This window comes from Mustelus asterias, chromosome 4 (assembly GCF_964213995.1).
Source record: "Mustelus asterias chromosome 4, sMusAst1.hap1.1, whole genome shotgun sequence".
NCBI lineage: Eukaryota > Metazoa > Chordata > Chondrichthyes > Carcharhiniformes > Triakidae > Mustelus > Mustelus asterias.
The window spans coordinates 106602853-106629644 of NC_135804.1; the positions used below are offsets into that span (position 1 = coordinate 106602853).

Genomic DNA, 26792 nt, shown 5'->3' on the forward strand with positions numbered 1-26792 from the left:
CCAAAGAAAAAAAATCTGCCCAAGAGTCTTTTACTCCTAAATCACTGTTAAACTCAATTTGCACCAGCAAATTTCAGTGCTATATTCCCCAAGTTTGCAGCAATACATCACACCCCTCAAAATCTCTCCAATCCAGACATTACACTTAGGATTTGGGACCTAATATCAAGCAGAACTGTTTTGTTGTAAGGTACTAAACAGTCTGGGAGAAGACAGACATTGTGTAAACACACTCCTTCCATTGGAAGCAAGCAGAGTGAAAAAGATCACAAAACCACAATCGGCTTCTATAATTAGTTTATTTAAATCAGGTAGCATACATATACCAAGGAAATCATTGAAAGATATTACATGTTCCTTTACACCTCATCTACACATTTAGTGCTAATTGAGAAATGGTAGGAGGCATAAATAGAAATCTACACTAAACTGACCCAGTGGAGAAAACTAGTCATCCATTTTCTATATGTCCATGTTCATCTCTTTCAGCCTTTTTTAAAAAGGGTATATCAAGAGTTTAATCAAGAAAGGTTGATGTCTTGCAGTGTGGCTCAGATATTTCCATAGTTTTCTATTTGATGCCAATGAAGTTCATTAATGATTAAAGGTTACATTATACAGTCCAAGTAACCCACTGGATCAAAATTGCAAACTTAAATGGTGAATTTTTCACATAAAAATAGTACTTTAGAACACTAAAAAAGTTGAAGATACGTCACCCATATATATGCAAGATACAACTACTTTCTTTGTAGCATTAGTGTTGTTAGATACATTCACCAGAGAGAGAATGTTTGAAATCCTAAGTAAGCACACAATATTGTGTTGGTGATTGTGATTACAGAAATTAAAAAAATCTAGGAAAGCATTGCTTTGCCTTTAGAAAATGCAGTAGTGTCTGTAAAATAGTTCATACCCACTACATCGTAGAAAAATAACTTTTAGTGTTCTATTACTTCCAATAGCATAAACTTCAATTTAAAAAAGTAAAATCTTCATGTCTGATGATTAAATTTTTGAAACAAGACAATGATCATAAATTCAAAGCTGTGAAAGTCTGAAACACAAGGCTCAAGTTAGTAAGTTCATAGCAGAGTGAAACTACAATACAAGGCCTTGCTGATTAAACAGATGTCTACATTTCTTACCAACCAGTTCGGCCGTACATACCTAAACTTCAAAAGATAAATGTGAAGAGTTTAAAAACTATTTTGTAGTACATTACACCATAAGCATGCAAAACATCTGTATGGTTTTGCTTGGGAGTAAATAACTCTGCTGGCTTGGTTCCTTCAACTGTACTGAGGTTCTGATGTTGATACAAGGGTCCTAAAAGAGAGCAAAATGTTTGAGTGAACCAAAGACAGCGATTAGTGTAATAAGCAAAACACTGGAATCTGAAAGAGGGTGCTGGAAAGCTCAGCAGCTGCTTTTCTCCTGATGGATACTGGAAGAACACTAGATTTTTCTAGCATCCTCTGTTCTTGATTAGTGCAATATTTGCTCATAGTGCCAGAAGTGGACAGGCTACCCTTCAAGCTATTTACAATTGCACTGCAATTTGTTTCCACGTTGAATGGCAGTTAAAGGGTAGAATGTATCATGTCAAATCCTGGGGAGTGGGATGGGGCAGGGGGGTGTGTGTGTCTGGATTTCACTATACAAAGTTTAGAATTTGTTTTACTCATTCATGGGAGGAGAACCATTGGCAAGACCAGCATATATTGACCATCACCAATTGTTCTCATGAAGAGTTGCCTTCTTGAACTGCTAGTGTTGTAGCTACACCCAGTGCTGTTAGGGAGGCAGTTTCAACATTTTAACCCAGTGACAGTGAAGGAAAAGCAATATATTTTCAAGTCAGCATGGTGAGTGGCTGCGAAGGGAATGGTCAGATGGTGTTCTCATTTATCTGGTGCCCTTCTCCTAATAGTGGAGGTGGGTTTGGAAGATGCTGCCTAAGGAGTCTTGGTGGGTTCCTGCAGTGCATCTTGTAGATGGTACACAATGCTGCCAGTGTATCAGTGCTGGAAGTACTGAACAGGCAGCTTTGTCCTGGATGGTGTCAAGCTTCTAGAGTATGGTTGGAGCTGCACTCATCCAGGCAGGTGGAGAGTATTCCATCAAACTCTTGAACTGTGGCTTGTAGATGGTGGACAGGCTTTGGGAGTAGGTGGCAAGTTACTCACCTCAGAATTCTTAGCCTCAGACTTGCTCTTATAGCCACTGTATTTTAGCTAGTCTAGTTCCTGATCAATGGTAATCCCATGATGTTGATCATGGGGGATTCAGCAATGGTAATGCCATTGAATGATGGTTAAATTCTCTTGGAGATGGTCATTGCCTAGCACTTGGAGCAAATGTTACCAGTCATTCATCAGCCCAAGCCTAGATATGGTCCAGGTCTTGCTGCATTTGGACAAGGATGGCTTCAGTATCTTTGTTGTTGTAAATAATGCTGAACATTGGATAATCAGCAAACATCCCACTTGACCTTATGACAGAAGGAAGCTCATTGATGATAAAGCAGATGACAATAGTTGGGTGTACAACACTACTGAGGAACTCCTACAGTGATGTCCTCGAACCAAGAGGATTGCCCTCCAACAACCAATATAACTTCCTTCCCCTGTCCCCCATTTCCACGGATTTCAATTTTGCTAGGGCTCTCCAATGCTATAGTCTGTCAAATGCTGCCTTGATGTCAAGGCCAGTCACTCCCACCTCACCTCTGGAATTCAGCTCTTTTGTCCATGTTTGAACCAAGGTGGTAATGAAATCAAGAGCTGAGTGACCCTGACAGAACCCAAACTGAAATTATCTTGAGGGAAAAAAAGGCACTGTCTAGGTTCATCACCCCTCGAGAACTGGAATCTCAACATGCCAGAGACAAACTGCACAGTCCAAAGATGTGCAAGTTAGGTTGGATTAGTTATGCTAAATTGACCATGTGTGTCAGGGGGACTAGCTAGGGCAAATACATGGGTTATGGGGATAGGGTCTGGATGTGATTGGTGGTCAGTGCAGACTTGATGGGCTAAATGGCCTCCTTCTGCAGTGTAGAATTCTATGATAATGGAGAAAATTTTACAGAATGCAAACATCCAACCAGTGATCAAAATGAGATTGTGCAATTCAGTTATGCAAAAACAAGATTGGGGGATTTGAATTCATACATCACCTGGCTAAGTCTGTTAAACCATTTCATATTGGTTGTTTGTGATATACCTAGACAGACAACAGGCCAGCAAGATCCCAATCAACTGTGGAGCAGGGAGGAGAAAGAGGAAATACAATTACCATTCAAATTAAAAACTATTTTTAAATACAGTTGCAAGGTAATGGAAATCTGGATGCTAGTTTACATAAATAATTCCTGAATGCAGATGCAATGAGAGACATAATAAAACCTTGTGCACATGGGTTTACAGCAGAGTTTGTGCACTATTTGGATGGAGTTTCTGTTGAACTGATAAGAGACAAGTTGGAAAATGATTCACATCATTGTATTGAAAGCCACAGGGAACACCATGGCAAGTATATCCTTCCTTAACCAAGCACACAATACTCCAGGTGCAGTCTCACCAAGGCTTTACACAATTACAGTTAAGACATTTTATTTTTTTGTTCAAGTCCTCTTGCAATAAAGCATTTGACTTCCCAATTGCTTGCTACACCTGCAAGTTAGCAAGACACCACTGAGCATTCAAGATGCTCTGCATTTGAGTTTCCTACCAAAGTGGAAAACTTCACTTTTCCATATTAAATTCCATCTGCTGTGTTCTTGCCCACTCTTTGGCCTGTCTAAATACACTAAGCCTTTTTACATTCTTAATTCAAATTCTCTAGTGTCAATCAAACTTGGGCATATTACATTTGATCCCCACATCCAAATCATTGATTAGATTGCAAATAGTTGGGGCCAAGTACTGACCCTTGTGGTACCCCACTAGTCATAGCCTGCCAACTGGACAAGGACTCACTTATTCCTACCATTTTCTATCCTTTAATCTATATACCACAAACCCATGGCTATCAAAAGCCTTCCAAAATACACCACATCCACTGATTTCCCCCCCCCCTTACCTGTTATCCTAGTTACATCCTCCACATTCTAAATAGATTTGAGCATTTTCTATTTACACGATGAGCCTGGGACCAAAGTCCACAGACAACTCATTTATGATCAACATTATGAAAGTCTAGTTGCAGGGCTATGTCACAGTACTGAACAACTGAAAAGGTGATTCACTTCTACAAAACTGGGCTGAGTCTATTGCAGCTCAATGACTGGAACCCTCCTAGATTAATTGCGAATACAGGCTCATGAAGACAATTGCTGCACTTGAAGAGTAATGCATCTGGAATATAGCCATGCTAGAATGAAACCGAATTAGTTCAAGTCAGAGTTTCACATTCAATAGAAAGTGAGGACCATGGCTGAATCTTCTGAAATGACCTTGCAAGGAAGCCACTAGAATTTTAACAGAACTCAAATCACGGAAATAGGAACAGAATCTCTTCAAACTGGAATTTAAATCTATACATGTGGATTGTCAGCAATTGCTTAAACCATGAAACATTGAAATTACACATCAGTCTTTGACAATACCAAACCAACATTAACTCAAAACTGTAGAACACATACCTGGAAAAAGCCAATTCCAAAAGCAATTCCAGCAATGATTCCAATATTCATCTCCATGAAATTAATGACCAATAGAATGCAACCCTGCAATAAAATGAAACCAGGCAATCAGTTGCCTCAGATACAAGTTTAATCTTCAATTTTAGACTGCAAAAATACTAGCAAAGCCTGTGCCCTTTTTCAGAACTAAAATGTTTAGATTTATCAGTTTCAAGTAGATAAATGCTGGAAGAAACAAACTTTAAATTGTTTTGGAAAATAGGTCACCTGTCTGAACATCATTTTTCCTTTCCACTAGAAGTTGGAGTTCCATCAATTACAATGGAGCATCAGCAATGTTAAAAGTAGTGTTACGTCCTGGTGCCAACTGGTTGATTTTTCTCCATGTTGGTATTGTATGCTTTCAATGGCCCACTAAGGATGTGTATCTGCATGCCAGGGTTGACAGCAAGCTGCTCTACTTGGCATGACTGTCAAGTGCATAATGTCCTGTTTTGAATTGCTGTCTGTCTTCGGAAGACACCACACTTGCATCCCATACTGCAGTTCAGCTTGTAGATTAGTTTGCCTGTGGTGCCTGCAAGACTTTTATACTGACAGTAAAAGCAAAGCTATTGGCTAGGACAGACTCCACATTCCATCAACCTCTCTGATCAACAGCTTCATATGCCTTAGATCAATTATCAGCAATCTGTCACTCGATGCCAAAGTCAGCACCAGGATTGATAGAAGAGCAGCTGCCTTATCAAAGTTGAGATTTGAGTGTTAGTCACCCGAAATACAAAAATTCTGTATTAGTCTTACAGGAGTGACACATGGACAATTCATGCTCGCCACGAAAAAGCAGCTGAACAGTTTCCACCTCCTCTACTTCCGATGAATATTGGATAAGATAGAGTACAACAGTGTGTAAGGATCCCCAGTTGCCACTGCTCATCTCCAGGCACTCTGCTCAAGTCAGGAAGGGTGTTGGAAGAGCAGAGGACAAAAGGAACTAACCACATGTTGGAATAAGGGCCCATCAGAAGGGGAAAAAGTGAACGTAAAAGTAGTCGATGCTATAATTTGTGTGTCAGCTGCAGATGGGGCCACTGCTCACAATTGGCCTTTAAAGTCAGATGGTTTTAAATGGAGAAGTGACATCTCCTGATGGACAGATGATTTGATTCATAATTTAGTATTTTAAATGCAGCATAACAATGGCATAACCAAAACAGGCAAGGCAGAAAAGGAATCAAGGATCCTGCTTAGTGACTACATGGACAGGTTCAAATTCTACACAATTTAAACACCATTTCTGCTTGTAAAAAGCTGATATTTTGGTGAGGGCTGTTGGCAACCAGGGATCTTCAGAAGTATCACTTTTACTGAAGGTGCTGACTAGGTTTCTTTGGAGGAGATAGGCAGGGTAATGAACATAAATGCTGGTGCTGGCAATGGAGGGACAAGACGACTGAAAGTAAATGTGACCATCAAATCATGGCTAAATCAAACAAAACTGCAAGTTTAACTTCTTTGCATTTCTATACATCAAATTTGAAGGAGGTCTTGAGAGCAAGTGACTTTACAATATCCAGCGTTTATATATACATACACACCATGATTAGATTTTTCAGTGAGTGATTGGATCAGACTCAAAGCAAGAGATGGTTATAACAATGAAGTTGGATCATCTATTATCAAACCTTTTGAAAGACTTTGTCTTTAGCAGTAGTCATGTTTTTCAGATCTCCTGGCTTACAGTCAGTATTATTTTTACAGCAGCTAACTGGAATTCCATGCATTTTGAAGTAGGCAGTTTCATTCCAATCAGTGTAGTTTTGAACACCACAGCAATGCAACTGGAAAACAAAAAAAATTAAAGTGCAAAGACAATTACAAGGTTCTGTACTATTTTGTAAGGTTGTCCACCATTTATCCTCTCAAAAGTTCATCATTTATAGCCAGTAGAGAAAACAAATGCTCTCCTGCTTGACAAGACAGCATAATGTGGAGTAAGTGCACTGGACATTGTTAACATGCAATTATAAAAATAGCGACAAGGACAGTAGTCTTTTTAAACAGAAAGATACTAGAACTTACGCAGAGGTAGGTTGGAGCTTGAACAACCACTATGCATTTCTAGCCATGTTCCAGTTTTGACCGAACATTAAGCAATGCTCAGATGAGAGCTAACGGTAATGTCAGTTTAGTGTTTGGAGTCTCAGAACTTGGATTCTACAATCTGGATTACAAAACTGGGCTTGATAAGAATGACCCAGACTAGGTGTGGCTGAACTGGATTGTTTTTACAGTGAAGGCAAGTGCTGTTAGCCAACACGTTTACATCAGCAGGGCTGTCACTGAACGTGCTGTGTTTTTTTTTAAATACTCAGAAGTGTTGAATTTGTTTGAAAGTATAGATCAATTACTTATTACAAAATAATTGCCATCTTGACAAACATCCAGGCAGTAGTTTAGATGAAGGTTGGGAAGAGGGTCACAATTTTGATGTAAAAGTTGAAAGGAGAAGATTCAACATGAACAGATGACCAACTTTAGATGGAGACACCTTGGAAAAACAGGGATTTAAATTATTAACTTGCACAACTACTTGTATACATCTTGGAACATCTGAAAGCAGTGGCCAAGAGGTGCAACACAAAAGGACAGAGGAACCAAAAATTAAGTGGGGAAGGGGAAACATTACAGCAGGAGAGTCAGATTGGCAGGCAAAACATGAAAGGAAGCCCACTATTCTGAGAGAAAAGAATTTGGAAAATATCAAAGTCAAAGACCATGGAACAAAAGGGGCAGCACGGGCCGAGAAGTTGGCTGAATGACAAGAACTGTTGAGTAGGGCAAAGGCTGTTTTCCCACTGGAGGAAGGTTCACAGAAGGATGCTGCTTTTCTTGGCAATATATTAAATGACCAAGATGTGTGTAGAGGGTGCAATCAAAAATTGCACTCAACATGAAGAATTGTGAACAGTGATGGACATGCTGGGCAAGTGGGATGATGCCTGAAAGATGAAATTTCATGGAGAAGCAATTTTCTGGGCAGGGAGGGGGTGGGTGAAGAAACAGGAGCCAATATCACCAAAAGGGAATACGAAAGGAGTGCAGAAACAGACATCTGGAGATTAACTTGCACACAATTTAGGCTGGAATTCATAAACAGAACCATAGTACAAAGGCAGGGACTTTTTAAAAAAAAATCATTGTAGGATGAGGGCATTGCTGGCAAGACCTGCATTTATTACCCATCCTTAGGTGCTCTTAAGGTGGTGAGCCACTGCAGTTGATGGTGTAGGTACAGCCAGTTAGAGGGGGAGTTCCAGGCTTTTGACCCAGGGACAGTGAAGAGAAAATTATACATTTAAGTCAGGATGGTCAATGGCTTGGAGAGGAACCTTCAGGTGTTCCAATTCATCTGCTGCCTTTGACCTTCTAGACAATAGCAGTCTTCATTTTGGAAGGTGTTGCCCAAGGAGCCTTGGTGAGTTCCTGCAGTATACCTTAAAGATGATACACACGGCTATTACTGTTAGTGGCAGAGGGATGTTTGTGGAATAGGTACCAAATGGGCTGCTTTGTCCAGGATGATGTCAAGCTTCTTCAGTGTTATTGGAACTGCACACATCCAGGCAAGTGGAGAGTATTCCATCACACTCCTGTCTTGTGCCTTTTGGAATGTGGACAGGTTTTGGGAGGTGTTGAGTTAGAGTTTCTGATCAATGGTAACTCCCAGGATGTTGATAGCGGGGGATTCATTGATGGTAATATCAAGGGACAATGGTTAGATTTTAGTTTGGAGTTACTTGCCAGTTGTCAGCTCACACCTGGATATTGTCTGGTCTTGTGCTGAAACATTGCCAGAACATCACTATTTCTGACAGAAGGAAGGTCATTGATGAAGAGCTGAAGATGACTAACCTCAATCACCACAACTATCTTCTAATGTGCCAGGTATGGCTCCAACTCGTGGTGGGTTGTCCTGATGTTACCACTGACTCCAGTTTTGCTAGGGCTCTTTGATGACAGTCAAATGCTGCTTTGATCAGGGACAGTTACTGTCACCTCTGAAAATCAGTTATTTTGCCCATGTCTGAACCAAGGCTGTGAGGAGGTCAGGAGTTGAATAACTCCTTTCATCACATTGATGAAGTGTAGACTGGTGGGCCTGTAATTGGTTGGGTTGATCCCATTAATTATGTAATAAGTAATTACATATTAAATACTACTCTGGACAATTTCCTACATTGCTGGCTCGATACCAATGTTGTACTGAAATGACTTGGCTAGGGGCATGTTCTGGAGCACAAGTCTGCTGTACCATTTCTGGATTATCAGGGTCCATAGCCTTTTGATATCATGTCATATCAAATAGGGCAGCACTGTGGTTAGCACTGCTGCCCCACATCACCAGGGATCCAGGTTTGATTCCCAGTTTGGGTCACTGGAGTTTCCACATTCTCCCCATGTCTGTGTGGGTTCCCTCCCACATTCTGAAAGACATGCTGGTTAGGGTACATTGACCCTAACAGGAGCTGGAGTGTGGCAACTTGGGGAATTTCACTGCCGTGTTAGTGCAAGCCTCACTTGTGACTCATAAATAAACTTCAACTGAAGACTGATATGATGCTGGGACTGCCAGAGGAAACAGAAATGAATCATGCACTTGCGGATGAAGATTGCAAAAGTTTCAGCCCTTTCTTTTGCACTGGTGCCAAGCTTCTCCACCATGGCAGATGGGGATATTAGCAGAACCTCTGCCTCTAGTGGGTTGTTAATTGGCTACCACCATTCACAACTGAATGTGGCAGGACTGCAGAGCTTAGCTCTGATCTGTTGGTTATATGATGGCTCAGCTTGATCTATACCTTACTCATGTTGTTTGGCACAAAAGTTGCCTTGTGTTTAATTTCACCAGGTTGACACTTCATTTTAGGAATGCCTGGTGTTGCTCTTGGCATGCTCTCCTGCACTTCATTGACTGGGGTTGATTCATTACCTTGGTGGTAATGGCAGAATGGAGGAATGCCAGGCCATGAGGTTACAGATTGGTGGAGCACAATCTGCTGCTGATGGATGCCCAGTCTGGAGTTGTTAAATTGGTTCAAATTCTATACCATTTAGCAGAGTGGTTGACAGATGACAATGTGGCTTTGAGGAAAGGTTGAGCCTTGGTGATAGAATAAAAGACAATCTTGTTGAAATGAAGGATTGAGGGGGCTTAACATGAGGATGTTTCCCCTCAATGGGGAAAATCTAGAACTAGAGAATGTAGTTCAGAATTAGAAGTGTCCCACAAAAGGAGAAACTCCTTTTTAAGGTTAACTAATCTTTGGAATGGTTCCCCCCCCCCCCCCCCCCCCCCACACAGTAAGCAGAGGGGGGTTGGGGATATGACAATTGAATACATTAATTGTTGAGTTAGGCAGATTGACCTACAAGCCAAAGTCATGCAGAGAATGCAGGAAGTAGAGTTCAAGGCCAGAGACCAACCATAATCTTGCTGAATGACAAAGCAGACTTGATGAGCCAAGTGGCCTACTCCCATCAATGATTTGGAATGCAGTGTAGATGAGTCAGATCTAATTGTGGATTTCAAAATGGAATGGAGAAATACCCAACGAGAGAAAACAACTGGAATGCAATTTGGTGGAATTAGCAACTTCCTTTGGACAGCCAATCATGACTGTCTGAATGTCTTCCACCTGCATGAAGTGTAGAATTCTTGAATCAAATGCACTGCTGCAAATTGGAAGTGTGAATCAAGAAACCAATGTAGGTGAGGATTGGGTCATTCAAATTCCACAGATGCTGCTGACCCAGTGTTTCCAGCATCTAAAAGTTTTTTTAAAAAGCACTCGTTTTGCAATATAGGAAACAAGGCAGCCAATTTGCACATAAGGTCCAAGAAACAGCACAATAAATGGCCAAATCCTTTGTACGAATGGACAGACCCCTTCAACTGCAACACTTGGTCAGCATTGCTCTGAAGTGCCAGCTTAAGATGGTGTTGTTTGATCTCATGGCCTTCTGATTTCAGTAACTGTGCTACTGCTAAGCCTAGGCTGAGCTCAGCAGCACAACAGAAGTTGCAAATAGTCTGGCTCAAGACACTGGTCAAGAAGGGGAGAGAATCTGCATCAGTGACTGAATTAGCAACTGTTTACAACTAGAACATGCAGTTGGGGGAAGGGGGAGACTGCACATGGTGCTGTGGGCATATATGGAAGACTCATTCCTTCTGATACTTGAAAAGGGCAGCATGTGATGGATAATGAGGCGTAAAGAGATTACTGCAAATTCTCTGGAAGAGTGGAACCAAGCAAGGGCAAATCTCAATGACCTAGAAACCAGGAGAAATTTGTAGGTGAACTGGTGAAGCACTGCAGGAAGAGGACAAGGACAGAAAAGGCACCCCTGACCATACAATGTTTGAATCTCCCAATTCTGGGCACAATATCCCAGTTGAAGCTGGACCAGTGTTTTTGCTGCAACTTATTTGTACTCTACTCCACCAAAAAGTCAAGGATACCTTAAGCCTTGTTAACCATATTCTAAATCTGTCCTGCCACCTTCAATTTGTGCAAATATACCTTCAAGTCCCTCTGATCCTGCACTCAAATTGCACCCTTCATATTGCTCTTCTCTATAAATGTATAATTTCAGTTTTTGGTATCAATTCTCATTGACCACCAGCCCATGTCCTCTTGGATGTTTTGTCACTATCCTCCTTAAGCTTCCAAGTTCAGTGTCATCTGCAAACATTGAAATTGTAGCTTGCGCACAACATAAATCAAATAGTCTATGAAAGAACCCAATGATAGTCCTCAAGTGAAAAAACAGCCATTCACACAATGTTTCCCCTCACTCAACCAACTTCACATCCATGTTGCCATTGCCCTTTTTATTCCATGGAGTTCAATTTTGCTTTTGGTAGTCCAACATTAGCAAACCAGCCGTTTAGTTTTTTAAAAAACTAGTCTAATGACTTTATGCCACTGTCCTCCCACCTGTTCCCCATTTACATTATACTCATCCCTCAAGAAACCTGTCAATGTCCATTTCCCCTTAAATCTATGATGGCTCATCATAATCAAATCAACACCTATTCACATTATTTAATTTTGTACTAAGTGGCATAAAATGTTTTCCACTAGAGGGTAAACTGACTTGCCTGAAGTAGTCAGGTGTTTTTCTTTCCACTTTTGTTCAAAATAGGTCAATTCTCTAGCCCCCTGGTACCACCCCTATATCTAAAAAAGGAGATAACCAAGTGATTATAGCCCAAGCCTCAGCAATGTTCACCCTTAATTCCTGTAGTACCTTTGATCAATCTAGCCCACCCTGCATCTCAACTTTGTGATTCTAGGTATGGAGGGATTTTCTTCTGAGTAGTGAATAGGTCAGGCTTGTACTCATTGGAGTACAGGATGAGGGGCAATTTTAAGACATGTAGGAGTCTAGGACTAGAGGGAATAATCTCAGACATTGAAGACAAATGAGGCAGTATTTCTTCTGAAGAGGGTAGTGAACTGGTGGATTCTTTACCACAGGGCTGTAGAGGCTGGGTTGTTAAATATGTTCAAGGCTGAGATAGACAGATTTTAAAAATCTGTAAGGGAATCAATCTGTAAGGTTATGGGGATAAGGCAGGAGTGGCGCTCATCTCATTCAATAGTGGAGCAGTCTTGATGGATTGAATGGCCTACCTTTGCTGCTACATCTTATGGCCTTCAATTGTTCGGTGGAATCCTGGCATCAGGGAGGGCAATATCATCCTGGATTAACATTTGCAACTACAATTATAGAATCCTTCAAATTTAATAAATCCTGTTCAAGGACTTGGAGGCAAGGGAAACTGGAGATGGGACCAAAGATAGCAGGTGGTGTTTTTTGATGTGCAACAGTTGTGTTCAAAGGAGTCAGCACCCAAGCAGAAGGAGCATTTGCAATGTCAACAGATATGGACCTGGAAGGGAAGCTAAACATTTACTATGAATATGAAACAGGTTCATACACAAACTCAGAGGAAATGAGGTTATTTGATTAGTACTAATCAGATATGCAATCTACCAGAGAGAGTGTTGGTATCGAGTAAACTGGACACCAAGAACTGATGCATAGAAATGTATTGTCAAAACCCCCGAGAAGTGCTTTGAGATATTTTAAGAGTTGCTATATAAATGCAATTTGCTGCTGTTTCAATGGACTGTAGACTATGTCAGCGATTTCATATTAGTCAAAATCCAGACAGGTGAAAAATATAGTAGCTGGTCATTTTTTAATGCAATACAAATGAGCAGCCTATTTAAAACTTATCTTTGCATTAAATTAGTCCAATTACCTCCAATGATGAAGCAGGAAGGGCTAACTAATAAACTGTGTGTAGGGGGAAAGGGGAGGAAAAGCAATGGTAGAAAAAAGCATCTGATCCCACTCCAAGGTGACAAGTATATTTTGTTGGTGAACTTTCCAGTTATTCGAGTGGTCATTAATTACAAAGGTCACTTGGCTTCATCTTACTTACATTTCGCTGAATGTAATCCACAGAGGACCCTGTTGCATTATATGTCTGTACAGCGTTTCGGAAATTGTCCTTGAAAATGGTATTAATCTAAAAACACAAATATAATCATCAACTAATGTGCAAATAAAGCTCCATAAAAAAGGCACAGCTTAGCATTTGATCCAAGTTTACTTGTGATCAATTTTTTGAAAGATCACTCAGTGCAATTTATCTTGTCAAATGGTCAAGTAAACCGCCAGTAATGCAAAAGCTGAGGAAATGCACAAGCAGTTATCCCTCTTGGAATTCAACAGCTGCAGAGCACCAAGCCAAACTTTTACAGCTGCTGAGAACTGAATCCAACATCTGCATTGAATTTGGGGTCCTAGGAGTCCAAGACCTGCACTTTTGCAGGCAATTATATTTTCTCTTTACTGTTCTATAGCAAGGAGCAACTTTGCACGTGTTCATGTTTTTGACAAAGGTTATGCATCCCAAATGAAATGGAATTCTAAACAGTCATTTATAAAATGTCATGTTGGTGGGCCACCATTTCATTTGGAAAAAAAAAGATGGACAAGTGTCACAGAAATAGATGGAGTTTCCCCAAGGGAAAAAATACAGGACACCTAATCAGATAGCAAATCACAATGCTGATATTGTTTGCCAGACTTCTCCCACAGATTCTGGTTGACTACATTTAGAATGAGTGTTTCAGACTATTAGTTCAATTGCAATTGGCTTCAAAACATTCCTGGAATGCAAAATAAGAATGGCTGAATTATCTGGAAAGAAACAGCTCTGATACAGGGATTAGGTACATGTTAATACACTTGCATCATGGAAAAGCACAATGCAATCATTCAGATGAACAGAAGTGGTTATGCATTTAATAACAATCTGAATTATATGCAAATGACCTAGTGGGTATGGGAAGGAGACAGGGCAAGATGGAACATTTTCCCCCTCAAGCCAGCAACATTTTATCCAGTCTGCTATTATGCAAATCCACTGACTATGTACAAATGACTTGTCATTCTTGATTGCAAGAAGGAAAATCAAGCTTTTTTTAAAAAATAAAAATATTGTAATCAATTCAATAAGACTGGAAACTTAACAGCATAGTTTTCTAGTTAGGGCTACATCAATATTTGGTATCCACAAGAACACAGATGAATGAACTGAAGTGTTCTAAGAGCAGATTGCAACTTCTGGTTTGATTTTACATTAGAACTTTGCTTAATTGACAGTTCTGTAAACAAATTTTTAGTTGCCAAGACACAGGCAACAGCTTATTGCAAAGTCACATTCTACCTTTAACATCTAGGAATATGCTTCCAAGTCAGTTTATGCAGGGAATTTGCTAATGCAAATTAACTTCTCCACACCACTGACTCTTTCTATTGTATTCAGGTGTCCAACCCTCAAGTGCAGAATTGCCTCATTGAAAAACACTATGCAACTCATCGGAAATCAGTGCAGCCACTTTTCATTAGAGATCTTAAAAAACCACAGGAAATTGAAAGCCAAAAAATGGGAATATCTGCAGTTTAAATTTTAACCTCAAATCTATAGTGGAATGAACTATTTTACAGGCATATCCATACAACCCCCCTGTACTGAAGTCCCTTTGCAAAAATTCATGCTACAGTCTAGTCAGTTAATGCATTTGAATTTTAACCATAATACAAAAAGCACTTCAAAAACTTACTGCAAAAGAGTTGTCCCTACCTCGTGTCGAAACACAAATCCAGAAATTCCAGCTACAAGTTGTGCCAAGAACAGTAGTGACAGGATCATAGCATACTGAGGAGGAACAAAAAGGGGTTATTTCACTTGACAGTGCGGATTTGTCTGAGCAACAGGCAGCTCAGATGTTGAATGCAGGATAATGACTGATTTTAGCCAATAGAGTGTTTATAAATGCATGTGTTTACTAGGGTTTATTGACAAAAGACAGTCGTGTGCTAATGGGAGGAGTTAAGCTTGCAGGGAAGATATAATTTCTCTTATTTTAAGACGAGTTTTCTGCCTAGTCCCAAAAGCAGCAAGAGGCATCCGTCTCCCTTCTGTGCTCGTTGGGCACCACAGAGACTTGGGTATATTATTGATCCCTTTAACCACATTTTGTTTTGATGTTTTAAGTTTCCTTGCTGCTTTGTTTTTGTTTTGAGCAGTTACCTATTTTTTTAGGGGGTTGCCCCGCCAAAAAGAATGATGTCTGTCTCACTGGAGGCGGCCAGAAGACAGGTATCTTGCTGCTCTAGGACCAAGTATAAGCACGCAAGCCTAGGATTTGTTAACTGAGGGGCTTTAAGTCTGTAAGAGGAATATGTATTTTGTCATGTTTAAGTATAGTTCAATTGGTAAATGTTAACTAAATCAATTTATTAAATTGTATTGTTAATTAGGGTGTGGTTTGATAAAAGCTTGGAGTCAGTGCCAAAATAGCAATAACTGGGGTCAAGTCCAACTTCATAATATATCTTAGGGTTTCAGATTTCAAAGAACAAAACATTACAGTTCAGGAACAGGCCCTTCGGCCCTCCAAGCCTGCACTGACCGTGCTGCCCAACTTAACTAAAACCTCCTACCCTTCTGGGGACCATATCCTTCTATTCCCATCCTATTCATGTACTTGTCAAGATGCCCCTTACCGTATCCACTTCCACCACCTCCCCTGACAACAGGTTCCAGGCACCCACTGCTCAGAAAAAATCTGCCTCGGACATCTCCTTTAAACCTTGCCTCTCGCACCTTGAACCTATGTCCCCTAGTAATTGACTCTTCCACCCTGGGAAAAAGCTTCTGACTATCCACACCTCAATCTTGTAGACTTCTATCAGGCCTCCTCTCAACCTCCAACATTCCAGTGAGAACAAACCAAGTTTCTCTAACCTCTCCTCATAGCTAATGCCTTCCATACCAGGCAACATCCTGGTAAATCTTCTTTACCCTGTCCAAAGCCTCCACATCCTTCTGCTGGCGACCAGCGTGGCAACCAGAATTGAACACTGTATTCCAAGTGCAGCCTAACTAAGGTTCCATAAAGCTGCAACATGATTTGCCAATTTGTAAACTCAATACCCTGGCTGATGAAGGCAAGCATTCCATATGCCTTCTTGACTACCTTCTCCACCTGCATTGCCACTTTCAGTGACCTGTGTACCTGTACACCCAGATCCCTTTGCCTATCAATACTCTTAAGGGTTCTGCCATTTACTGTATATTTCCTATCTGTATTAGACCTTCCAAAATACATTACCTCAACATTTGTCCAGATTAAACTCCATCTGCCATCTCTCCAACCAAGTCTCCAACTATTCTACATCTTGCTGTATCCTCTGATGGTCCTCACTATCTGCAAATCCACCAACCTTTGTCGTCTGCAAACTAATCAATCCAGTTACATTTTCCTCCAAATCATTTATATACATTACAAACAGCAAAAGGTCCCAGCACTGATCCCCGAGGAACACCACTTGTCACAGCCCTCCATTCAGAAACACACCTTTCACTGTTACCCTCTTTGACCGAGCCAGTTTTGTATCCACCTTACCAGCTCACCTCTGATCCCATGCAACTTCACTTCTGCACCAGTCTGCCATGAGGGACCTGGTCAAAGGCCTTACTGAAGTCCATGTTGATAACATCCACTGCCCTACCCTCAATCATCTTCGTCACTTCCTTGAAAAAAACTCGATCAAATTTGAGACACAACCTCCCCTTCACAAAACCATGTTGCCTCTCACTAATACGTCCACTTATTTCCAAGTGGGAATAAATCCTGTCTCGAAGAATCCTCTCCAATAATTTCCCTACCACTGATGTAAGGCTCACCAGCCTGTAATTACCTGGATTATTCTTGCTACCCTTCTTAAACAAAGGAACAACATTGGGGCTATTCTCCAATCCTCTGGGACCTCCCCTGTAGCCAGTGAGGATACAAAGATTTCTCTCAAGGCCCCAGTAATTTCCTCTTGCCTCAGTATTCTGGGGTATATCCCATCAGGCCCTCTGGACTTGTCTACCTTAATGTTTCTCAAGAAACCCAGTACCACCTCCTTTTTAATCTCAAAATGACTCAAACTATCTACACATCCTTTCCGAGACTCCATCCACCAAGCCCTTCTCTTTGGTGAATACTGATGCAAAGTACTCATTTAATACCTCGCCCATTTCCTCTGGCTCCACCCATAGATTCCCTCCCTTGTCCTTGAGTGGGCCAACCCTCTTGCTCTTTATATACACACACACGTATAAAAAAGCCTTGGGATTTTCATTAATCCTGCTGGCCAATGCTTTTTCATGACCTCTTTTAGCCCTTCTTACTCTTTGCTTAAGTTTCTTTCTACTTTCCTTGTACCTGAAAACTTTCTAGAGAAAGTTAACAAACAAACATGGAAACACTGGTCCAGTTTGGTGTACAAATCAAGACCTAGCAAACATTCTGCACTAGAGATTCACTAGTTAAGGGCTCAGTTTTAATAGTGACAGATATAAACTTTTCCCAATTCAAAGGAGTGCCAACACAGCTGCCCAAGCTCTACACTTCAAAAAAAAGTCTTTAAATAGGTCTCATTTTGGTAATAGAACAGCACTGAACTTCAATTTCTTTGTGAAGCCAGTTAATCAATGAAGTTGAATGGGAGAGAAGGGCAGAGATCTAGGGATATATTGAAAAAAAAGTTAATCATAGGCCAGCAAAGTAATTCAAAATACCAATGAAACACTAGGATTTATTTCCAATGGTGTAAAATTCAGAAGTAATGAAGTGTGCAAAGGGCCCTGGCCAGACTACATTTGCAGTACTGCACAGAGTTATGGTTGCTAAACTATTTCAAGGTGATAGAAGCATTGGAGAAAGTGCCAAAGATTTACCTGAAAAAACACCATAACAGATTACAGCTATCAGAAAAGCTAGGTAGTTACTAATTAATTCCTGATTGGGTTTTAGAGAAATGGTTTTTTGCACAAGTTGGGTTAGAATTCATAACCCACTACCACTGGAAGCAAGTTAAATGCATTCAAAATCAAACTGGAAATGACAATGCAGAGAGGCTAGTGTGAAGTATAAACACCCAAACAATGAACAAAAGAATTAACACTTGTGCAATTGAATTAAACCAATAATCCAGAGTAATCAGTAGCAATCTCTAAACCTTTAATTGAAAGAATACACTACAAAAACACAAGATATATAAACAGACTTACTAATTTTAACATCCATGTGCTTCCTCGGCATGTTGCAAAGCATCCAAAGAAACCAAATATGATGATAGCCGCACCAGTTCCAATCAGTACATAAGGAGCATTTGTACTTTTCTCAGCCACACGAGACAGATATTCTTCCAGACTCACCTTGCCCCAAACACCCACAGCCAAAAGCACACTACCTGCAAACTAAGAACAAACAGTTCAACCGTAATGACAAATTGTAACAAGGATGCACTATTAAATAAATAGTACAATTAAAATGACATTTTCTTTTAAACAAAACTGCATTTCAAAGAAGATTTTAAAAAAAATTTCCGGTTTCATCCCCAGAAGTCCAAGGTGCCAATGGTGAGCTGTTGCTATCCATGTGGTACGCATACATCCACAATGCAGTTATGGAGAGTGCCCCAGGGTGTGATCCAACAATATAATTCCAAGTCAGATGGTACATGGCTTGGAGCAGAACATCTACTCATTTCTATTGTTTGCATGTAATGAGTTGTGTTATAGTTTGTATGTAATTAGTTTTGTATGCAATTTATGGCCATGGTTCCATTACCAAGGGTAGCACACACATTTCAATTCATCAATAACGATTCAATCTTTTGACCTTCTGCCGTGTGGTCAGAGGTGAAAATTTAGTCAAAAAGACAAATTGGCAGTAGTCAAGTTTTGAAACTTCTGAATGACTCAAAACATAACTAGGGAAATAAACATCTAAAGCCAAAGCAAAAATTAAACATTTTTAGACTTGAGGGAGGAAGAAAACTGCAAGTGGATTAAAAATTTGGCTTAAATAAGATGGCCCAACTGGTTCCACAGCTCTGTTCTTTAACACTTCCAGTGGATCAGCTGAATCCCTACACAAAGAGCATTACATTAGAAGCCTTCTCAAAATTCACATTCAAAAGACCAAGCTCAGGATTGTTTTTCCCCCTTCGATAATGCTGTTCCAGACTAACATCCATACCAGTTTGCAATAGTAAAAGGATTATGTTCTACTGTCTTTTATACAGTTTAAAAACTAGTTGCTTGAGTTTTGACTATATATCTATTCGACTTGCCCCCTAACAAGATTTTGTCCACTGTAGTCCAACATTTGCAGCACCACACACAAGATATGGGAAAAGCAGGTGGTGACAGAGGAAATCAGAGCTTGGAGGAACTTTAAAATTCCACTAGTAACTCAATTACACAATAGCATTGAGAACTCCCCCCATAGCAGTGCAACTTGTTTGTAACACCAACTAAAATGCCACCTCCCCCTCCCCAATAGGTGCAGTCAGGCTCCCCATGATGAGAATTACAGCACATGGTCAACCATCCAGGCTGTAGTGCAGACATTATGTGCACAGTCAATAAAATGGTACAGTATATTGGATTGCACTGCTTGACACACACTCCAATCTCTGGTTTTGAAAAACTGTGGAGATGATCCCCAACTGAGTGTTTTCACTCAGCAACACCAAACAAAATCCATTCATGTTCTAGAGCCTCCTGGCGTTAGGACAGAGCATGGTTTTAAATGCCCACTTTTAATAAGGGAAAATGGGCCCCACCTTATTGCATGCAAAGATAAAGCAACAACAAAAAAAAATCAGAAATAATTTTATTGTAGAAAGCCTTTTAAGAATTATCTGCATCATATTGTTAAATGTGGTAACAACCAGCAGTGACCAAAAACACTGGGGTGGAGGTTGCTCCATCTGTGAGTCCTAGCATATGGATGTGTAATCTTGGGACAAATTTTCAACTAGTTTAAAGCTTTCTGCGAACAGTGGACACTGCAGCACCAGTATGGGGTTAGCTTAATGTCATTAATGACTTAAGAAAATGTCAAGAAATAGAGGTAGTTTTAAATATTCTATACTTGGGGGTATTAGAAACAAGGTGTCGCTTGTATTTCTGTACAATGTTGAAATTTTAGTTAGCCCCATGCTAACCAAGGTGTGTGCATGTCTGTGGGTTTGGGTCATTTTAAACTGTGCTGCATTGTAATTAGGGTTCACAACATGAAAGTAAACAGGGCTTAAAGGAAAACTAGGTTAGTTTAACAACCAGGGCCACCAAGGTTAGAAAGAACTTCTGTCTTTAGCTTAAAGCTGGACCCAGAACAAGGAATCATCAGGGAGCAGAGATTCCCAAAGGAACAAGAGAAATTGAAGGCACCAGGGAGCAGAGACAAAAAGAATGCCTCAGAAAGATAGTCAAGTTAAATGAACAAAGAACAAGAAATTGATCAAGGTCCAGTTGGGTCAAGTATAGTGCAGATAAAATTCATGGAGTTAAAAAAAACAGCTGCAAGAATCAGATTTAAAGGTGAGAAGACAGATAAAGAGACAATTTAAAAGTTTGGTGATATCTTAGCTTGTGGAGCACCAGCAGCAAGGTTGGGTACATGAAAGATTGTGGAAAAGCTGGCAATTCAAGGCAGAGGAATACTGAAAGGAGATTGAAGTCCAGGAAGTGTACCCTTGAAGGCAGAGAGAGAAAAAGAGTGTTGTTTGAAAGACAATTCTGGAGTGGAGTTTGGAAACACAAGCGGAAGCCAGAGTTCCAGTTAGACCCCAATTGGCAGACAGGGGGTTTAATGAAAAATCTGCCACTTGGTGGTTTGTCTGACCACATTTCACCTATTGGTTTACATGGACTATATACCCATCAAGAACATTAGAATCAATTTTTATAACTTGTAAAAAAAGCTGTAGTGGGAGTGAGGGAGTAAATTATGGTTGAAAGTTAATCAGCTGTCCTGCAGCTCTGTTCATGCATGTCTTTAAACAAACTATATTTGCACAGATCAAAACTGAAGCAGACACCCAGATAGATGCACTACGAACAGCTGCATATTCTTTGCATTGTCAAATGAAACAGTCAACTAAAGTTTTAGTAATTTATGCCCAAGACCCAAGTTATGTTGCATGCACATGACAGTAATCTGGGTAACAAATCTGGAGTTTTGTTCATTTGGTCCTACAAGTTCTTACAGGCAACCAACGAATGCAATTCATTGCTATTCTCATGACCACAGCACAGACACCATGCCCTATGCCGATTCCTACAAAGCGCAGAGCTTCAGCAGTTGCTTGCTTCTCCAAGTCAAACATAACCAAGCACAGGACTCTATATCCAAGCAACCTGTGTTATCTACCAACAGCTGTCATTCCAAGTTAGATTTCTTCAGCAAAACAAATGGTATTGGCATTCACCATATCAAGACAGTTGACATCATCTCAATATTCCAAATGATCAAATCCAATGCCACATACCAGACCTACTCACTGGTTGCAAAGCCCCTTCTTCACAGGCAGATTCAGATTAAGCAAAGAGGCATACTGAAGAAGAGATTCCCTCTCCTGAAGTACTCCACAATAGGAATGGAGGCCTGAGCCCTCATTTGTCCTTTGGTCACATTCACTGTGCACCTTTGTTTTGGATTTTGTTGGCTAGAGGCAACTCAAAAAAAGGTAGAAGTTCTGAATGGAGAACAGTCAATACTTGTCTGATACATTGCAAGCTTAGCTCACATTGGGATAAATAGTTGGTTACAACAGGGTCATTAATTGGTGCATCCATTTTTTTTTAAGCCACCAAACGCTCACTCTTCAAGTTATTAGATTTTGCAAAATCTCATTTAGCAATCAAACCCCAGCAGCTATGATAGTTTACAGCTCAAATTTCATTTGGAAAAGTTTGGATGCTTGGTTGCAAGCCAACTTGAATACTAGACCTGGACTGCAACTAAGTGAATTGGACACATGCCTTAGAATACAACCAGGAAATAGTTGATGGCAGAAACACTGGTTATTGATGGGTAATCAGTATAGGCCAACACCAAGACATGTCGTCCTTCCTTCCCCCCCCCCCACCAAAAAAAAGCTACATTCATATTCTGCAGACTGTCTGTACTGATGTCCAATTCCTATACTCTTGCTCCAGGGAAGATTGGTGGGGGGGGGGGGGGTCGCGTCGTCACAAGGCTACTCCATGCCAAGCTTTCAGAAGGGGAAAGAATTAATAGCAAAGATTATTGAAAAGTACCCAAGGCAGCAAGTGCACAAACTGATATGACAATCTGGAATGCAAGAGAACTGGATAAATATGACAAAAAAATTACAGCTCCAAGGTAAAGAGCAGGCAGTGGGATTTATGAATAACTCTCAATGTGTTGGAACAGACACAAGCAGGCCAAATGGCTTATGGCGTTGTTAGTTTCTTCACTCATCTAATCTGGCAAGACCATTCTTCCTCAAAGCATCCACTGCCACCTGACTTTTGATGTTGAACTCTAATTAATCCCTTTCATAACTTCAAGGAAATATCCTCTTTGCAGAACCTCCACCACCTACAGTAGAGCTTTACATTTAGTTTTAAACCAGTAAAGCTCACATTTAAACTTTGCCTGTGTAACAGAATGTGCATCATCTTCAAATCCTTTCTCATTTCCCATTCTCTACCCACTAGTCCCATCCATTTTATCAACACCCCCACATTCAAACCTTATCATACTTTTAAAAGCTTTCCTTAGAACCATATACTTTTCCTTCTACTGACAGACCACTTCCCTGAATCATTAAAATACAAGTAATTCTTATATCTTCCAAAATTGGTAGAGTGCATAGCAAGGCCTTTTTCCTCAAGTCAGATTCAAAAGTGTCTCCAAAATACTTAATTGTTTCAAGGATAGACTCCTTTCATCTAGAGCACATGGTTAAGGAAGAATTAAGATAAGCTTATATGCAAGTGATGTTTACTGTTCATTTCTCAGCCCCATCTTCCACAGGCCATAATTTCAGTGTTTAGATTTAGAAGTGGAAGGCTTCCATTTAAATGGAGAGGTCCTTGCAACATAATGGAATATAGCTTTATCTTTTCTTCTAAAAAGGATGGTCTACTGTGACCTATCCAAGCCCACTTTGTTCATGCTCAAAGCAAATTGCAAGGAAGTCCCTGACATTTGGAAAAGGTCTTTCACTAAATAAAGTACAAAATAAACTTCCTAGGTTGAAGCATACCTGGATTCCTTTTGATGCTTAGGTACACTAGCCAAGGAGGAAAAACAGCAAAATGATCAGATAAAAATACTGCAGAAGCTGGAAATTTGAAATAAAAAAATTGGAAAAACAGGGCAGGTCTGGCAGCATCTGAGATAGAAAGAAATCAAGTTAACAATGCAATTGCAATGATTCTGAAGGAGACATCCATGGTGAAGAGAAGTTAGGACTGGGAAACTGGAACTTGATGACCAAGTATCTATATTTTCACTGATGTTGACTGAGGGATAAACAGCAGCTAGAGCACGAGGGATAACTATCTTGCTCCTCTTTGAAATAGTGCCAAAGGAATTTTTTTTTTAACATCCACCCAAGCAACCAGATGAAGCCTCAGTTTAATGCCTCATTAGGCACATGCAAAAGATCATGCAGCACTCCCTCAGCCCTGCACGCAGGTGTCAGTGTAGATTTTTGTCCTTGAGACTTTAATCTGGAACATATGACTCAGGCAACAGAGCCAGTTGACATTACTACAGGTACATCTGACAATTTGCAGAGCCTTTCAGTTTATCTGGAGAGAGAGAAAATTACCCAAATTTGTGTAGATCCATTTACAACTGTTTGAGGAGCCTTTTGAGAATGTACAGATGTGGTCATTTTAAATCTATGATCTTTCTACTAAAAATTGGATTACTTGAAAGAGTGTGGGTATTAGAAAACAAAAAAAGCATAATCCAGTGTTCTCCCTTTGAGCAATACTATAAATCAAAAGGAGGCAACAATGCATTTGATGAACTATCGTTAAAATTCCTGCACACAAGTTGCCAGCCTTATTCACATTAACTCCATTATCTTTGCCATGTATACATCAAGTAAAAACCATCCACACTCGCCTGGAGCAAGTATGGGGTGAGGAAGACACAAAATTAAAACATCACAAACAAGACCTGGAAATGTCAATTGTACCAGGATGAAATATGGAGGTCTGAGGAACAATATTGTTGGAGTGAAAATGTTGCAGACAGATCACCCAGGGAAGAAGCAACTCAGCTGCAGAAATACTGCTGCATTTGCTGATTGAACAAGTAGAACATTTCCAAACACCTCAACATAAAAGGAACTCGTTTATGTTTTAAACATGCCTCAAAATGATTAATCTATATTCCAAAAGACAGCAAGGTTGATATGGCAAAGTCATTTCAAAAATATGTATTTATACAGCACATTTAAGTGTCCCAAGGTGTTTCATTAGAGTATTAAGAAAAATCTGACATAATGGGGGGGGGGTAATTTTCCTATCCTACCCACCATGGGAATTGTAGCAGGCAGGTGGATGGAGGCAGGGTACAATCATACAAAGGTCCATTGACTTGGGGCAGGATTTTCCTGTTTTTGGGCGAGCATGGCTGGAAAATCATGCTCAATGTCACAGAAATAATATAATATAAATGGCTAAAAGCTTGATCAAAGTGCTATGCTCCAAGGAACACCTTAAAAAGGTAGAGAAGTTAAGGGAAAATTCCAGAGATTTGTGCTGAGGCAGTTGAAGGCACACCCAATGGTGGAGCTATTAAACTCAGGGGTGGCTCAAAGACCAGAATTAGCTGAGTGCAGACACCACAGAGCAGAGTGGGGCTGAAGGAGATTGCACAGATGTAGGGACTGACTCGGCCAGGAAGGGATTTGAAAACGATGAGAATTTTAAAATTAAAGGTTTTTCCTCAACCAGGAGTCAGCATAGGTCAGTGAGCGCAGGGGTGATGGGCAAACAGGAATTGGTGCAATAAGAACGCAGGTCAGAGTACTGAGGACTGTATGTAAAATAAGCCAGTTTTTAAAAACAAGACATCCATGCTACAATGTCCAGACCATGCTTAGATTTGGATCAGTAAAAAGTTAGGAGGCATTAGAGAACACCCCTTCCCAGGAGCAGCCAGTGACAATGAACCCAAAAGCATACCCAAGTGAAAAACCTGAAAATTATATATGCTGAGAAATGTCAACAACATTTGGCCCAGTTTGGAACTTGTACAAAGCCTATTTAAAAATTACATCACACTAATGAAGGGGTTTAATCTACACCCCATGACTAATAGCATATTCTGCACCCCCTTTTCCTTCTCCCCCATGTACTCTATAAATGGTATGCTTTGTGCTACACAGAAAACAATACTGCACTGTATATCAATAAATGTGACAATAATAAATCAGATCTTAAGGTAGCACGTCATACTTCAAAGCTATCTTTGATATCACTGGTGTACCCAAACAGGTGCCAGTGTGGCAACTAGGGGGATTTCCACAATAACTTCATTGCAATGTCAATGTAAGCCTACTTGTGATACTAATACAAAAATAAATTTTAAAAAGAAAAGGCACGTTTTTTCTTTAAAGTATGCACACAATCTGGTACACACAGAACTAAAAATAGTAAAGGAAACAATTTCCATTTAAATGTCCAAAGCCTGGGATAGGCATGGAATGACCAGCCTACATGGGAGGAAATTTGAACGAGATTATCTTGAAGGTTAGTCGGCCCGATAACCCTGCAAGGAGTCAGAATTCACAGGAACTTCCGGACTTGGGCTGGCCGCACGGTTATAAAGGCTATAAAAAAGTATAGTTACTCGGGGGAGGTGGGGGAACATTAGTGCCGCGGAGTGTGAAGAATTTCCTCATCGCTCCAAACCACCCGCTAGCGACGTAAGAAACACAAAAGCAGCCGCCGCAGAGACAGCAACTTCCAACAAAAGGAGCTTCCAAAGTCCGCAAGAACTGGGAAGAGAAAGAAATAATCCAACAGCTGGCAAAGGAGTTAGATCATTAAAATCAAGCTTCAAAATCTTTCACACTTCAGACTTTTAAGCGCAGGTTTTCCCCCAAAAAGAAAGTTTTTTAAAAAATACTTTAAACGGCGACATTTTAAAAGGAGTTGAGCACAAATACCAACCGACCCTGGGCTTGAAGCGGGGGGGGGGGGGGGGGGCGAGGGGAGTCACTCTCATAAAATGATCTAAACATTGAGTAAACTCTTTGGTTTTCGAACAAAGAGTGAAGGAAAGTTTGGAAAGCGACAGTTGGTGTCTCTCCCCCCCGGAGCCCGGAGTGTCAGCATCGCCCCGGCTCTTTGTGTAGCGGCTGCCTCCCCCCCCCCCCCCGGGGCCCCACTCGACCCCCGGGGCCGGGACCCCTCGCACTCACTCAGGGCCACGGGGCCCGCCATTCCCGCTCTCTCTCACTAACTCACCCAGAAGACGAAGCTGAAGACGATGAGGAAGGTTTTGAGGCAGGTGATGACCGGCTTGGTCTGCAAGCGCCTCGAAGAAGACGCTGCCATGGTTCCAGCCGAAAAGACACTGGGTTCCAGCAACCCGGTTATAACCCCTCCCCCAACCAACGGGCCGGCCCGGACCCCCAGGCCCCGCCCCCTCCT

At 40.7% G+C, this 26792-nt stretch overlaps 1 protein-coding gene across 1 annotated transcript; it reads right to left on the reverse strand.

Moving 5' to 3' along the window:
* Positions 1-282: 282 nt before the first annotated feature.
* On the reverse strand, positions 283-26792 carry LOC144492918 (tetraspanin-7-like). The gene is made up of 8 exons (XM_078211542.1): positions 26607-26792; positions 18363-18551; positions 14880-14954; positions 13170-13256; positions 6334-6489; positions 4649-4732; positions 3182-3263; positions 283-1329 (listed from the first exon to the last, which is right to left on the reverse strand). Exons 1-7 carry the CDS (start codon positions 26694-26696, stop codon positions 3195-3197), a joined length of 750 nt encoding a protein of 249 aa, XP_078067668.1. The 5' UTR covers positions 26697-26792; the 3' UTR covers positions 283-1329; positions 3182-3194.

What these genes read in the sequence shown, in the direction of transcription:
- LOC144492918 (XM_078211542.1), bottom strand. Translation starts at nt 26,696, where the DNA reads ATGGCAGCGTCTTCTTCGAGGCGCTTGCAGACCAAGCCGGTCATCACC. An exon ending in GCACATGGATGTTAAAATTA is followed by an intron (nt 14,955 to 18,362) that starts GTAAGTCTGTTT and finishes GTTCCTCCTCAG; the next exon opens with TATGCTATGATCCTGTCACT. An exon ending in AAGACAAAGTCTTTCAAAAG is followed by an intron (nt 4,733 to 6,333) that starts GTTTGATAATAG and finishes ATTTTATTGCAG; the next exon opens with GGTTGCATTCTATTGGTCAT.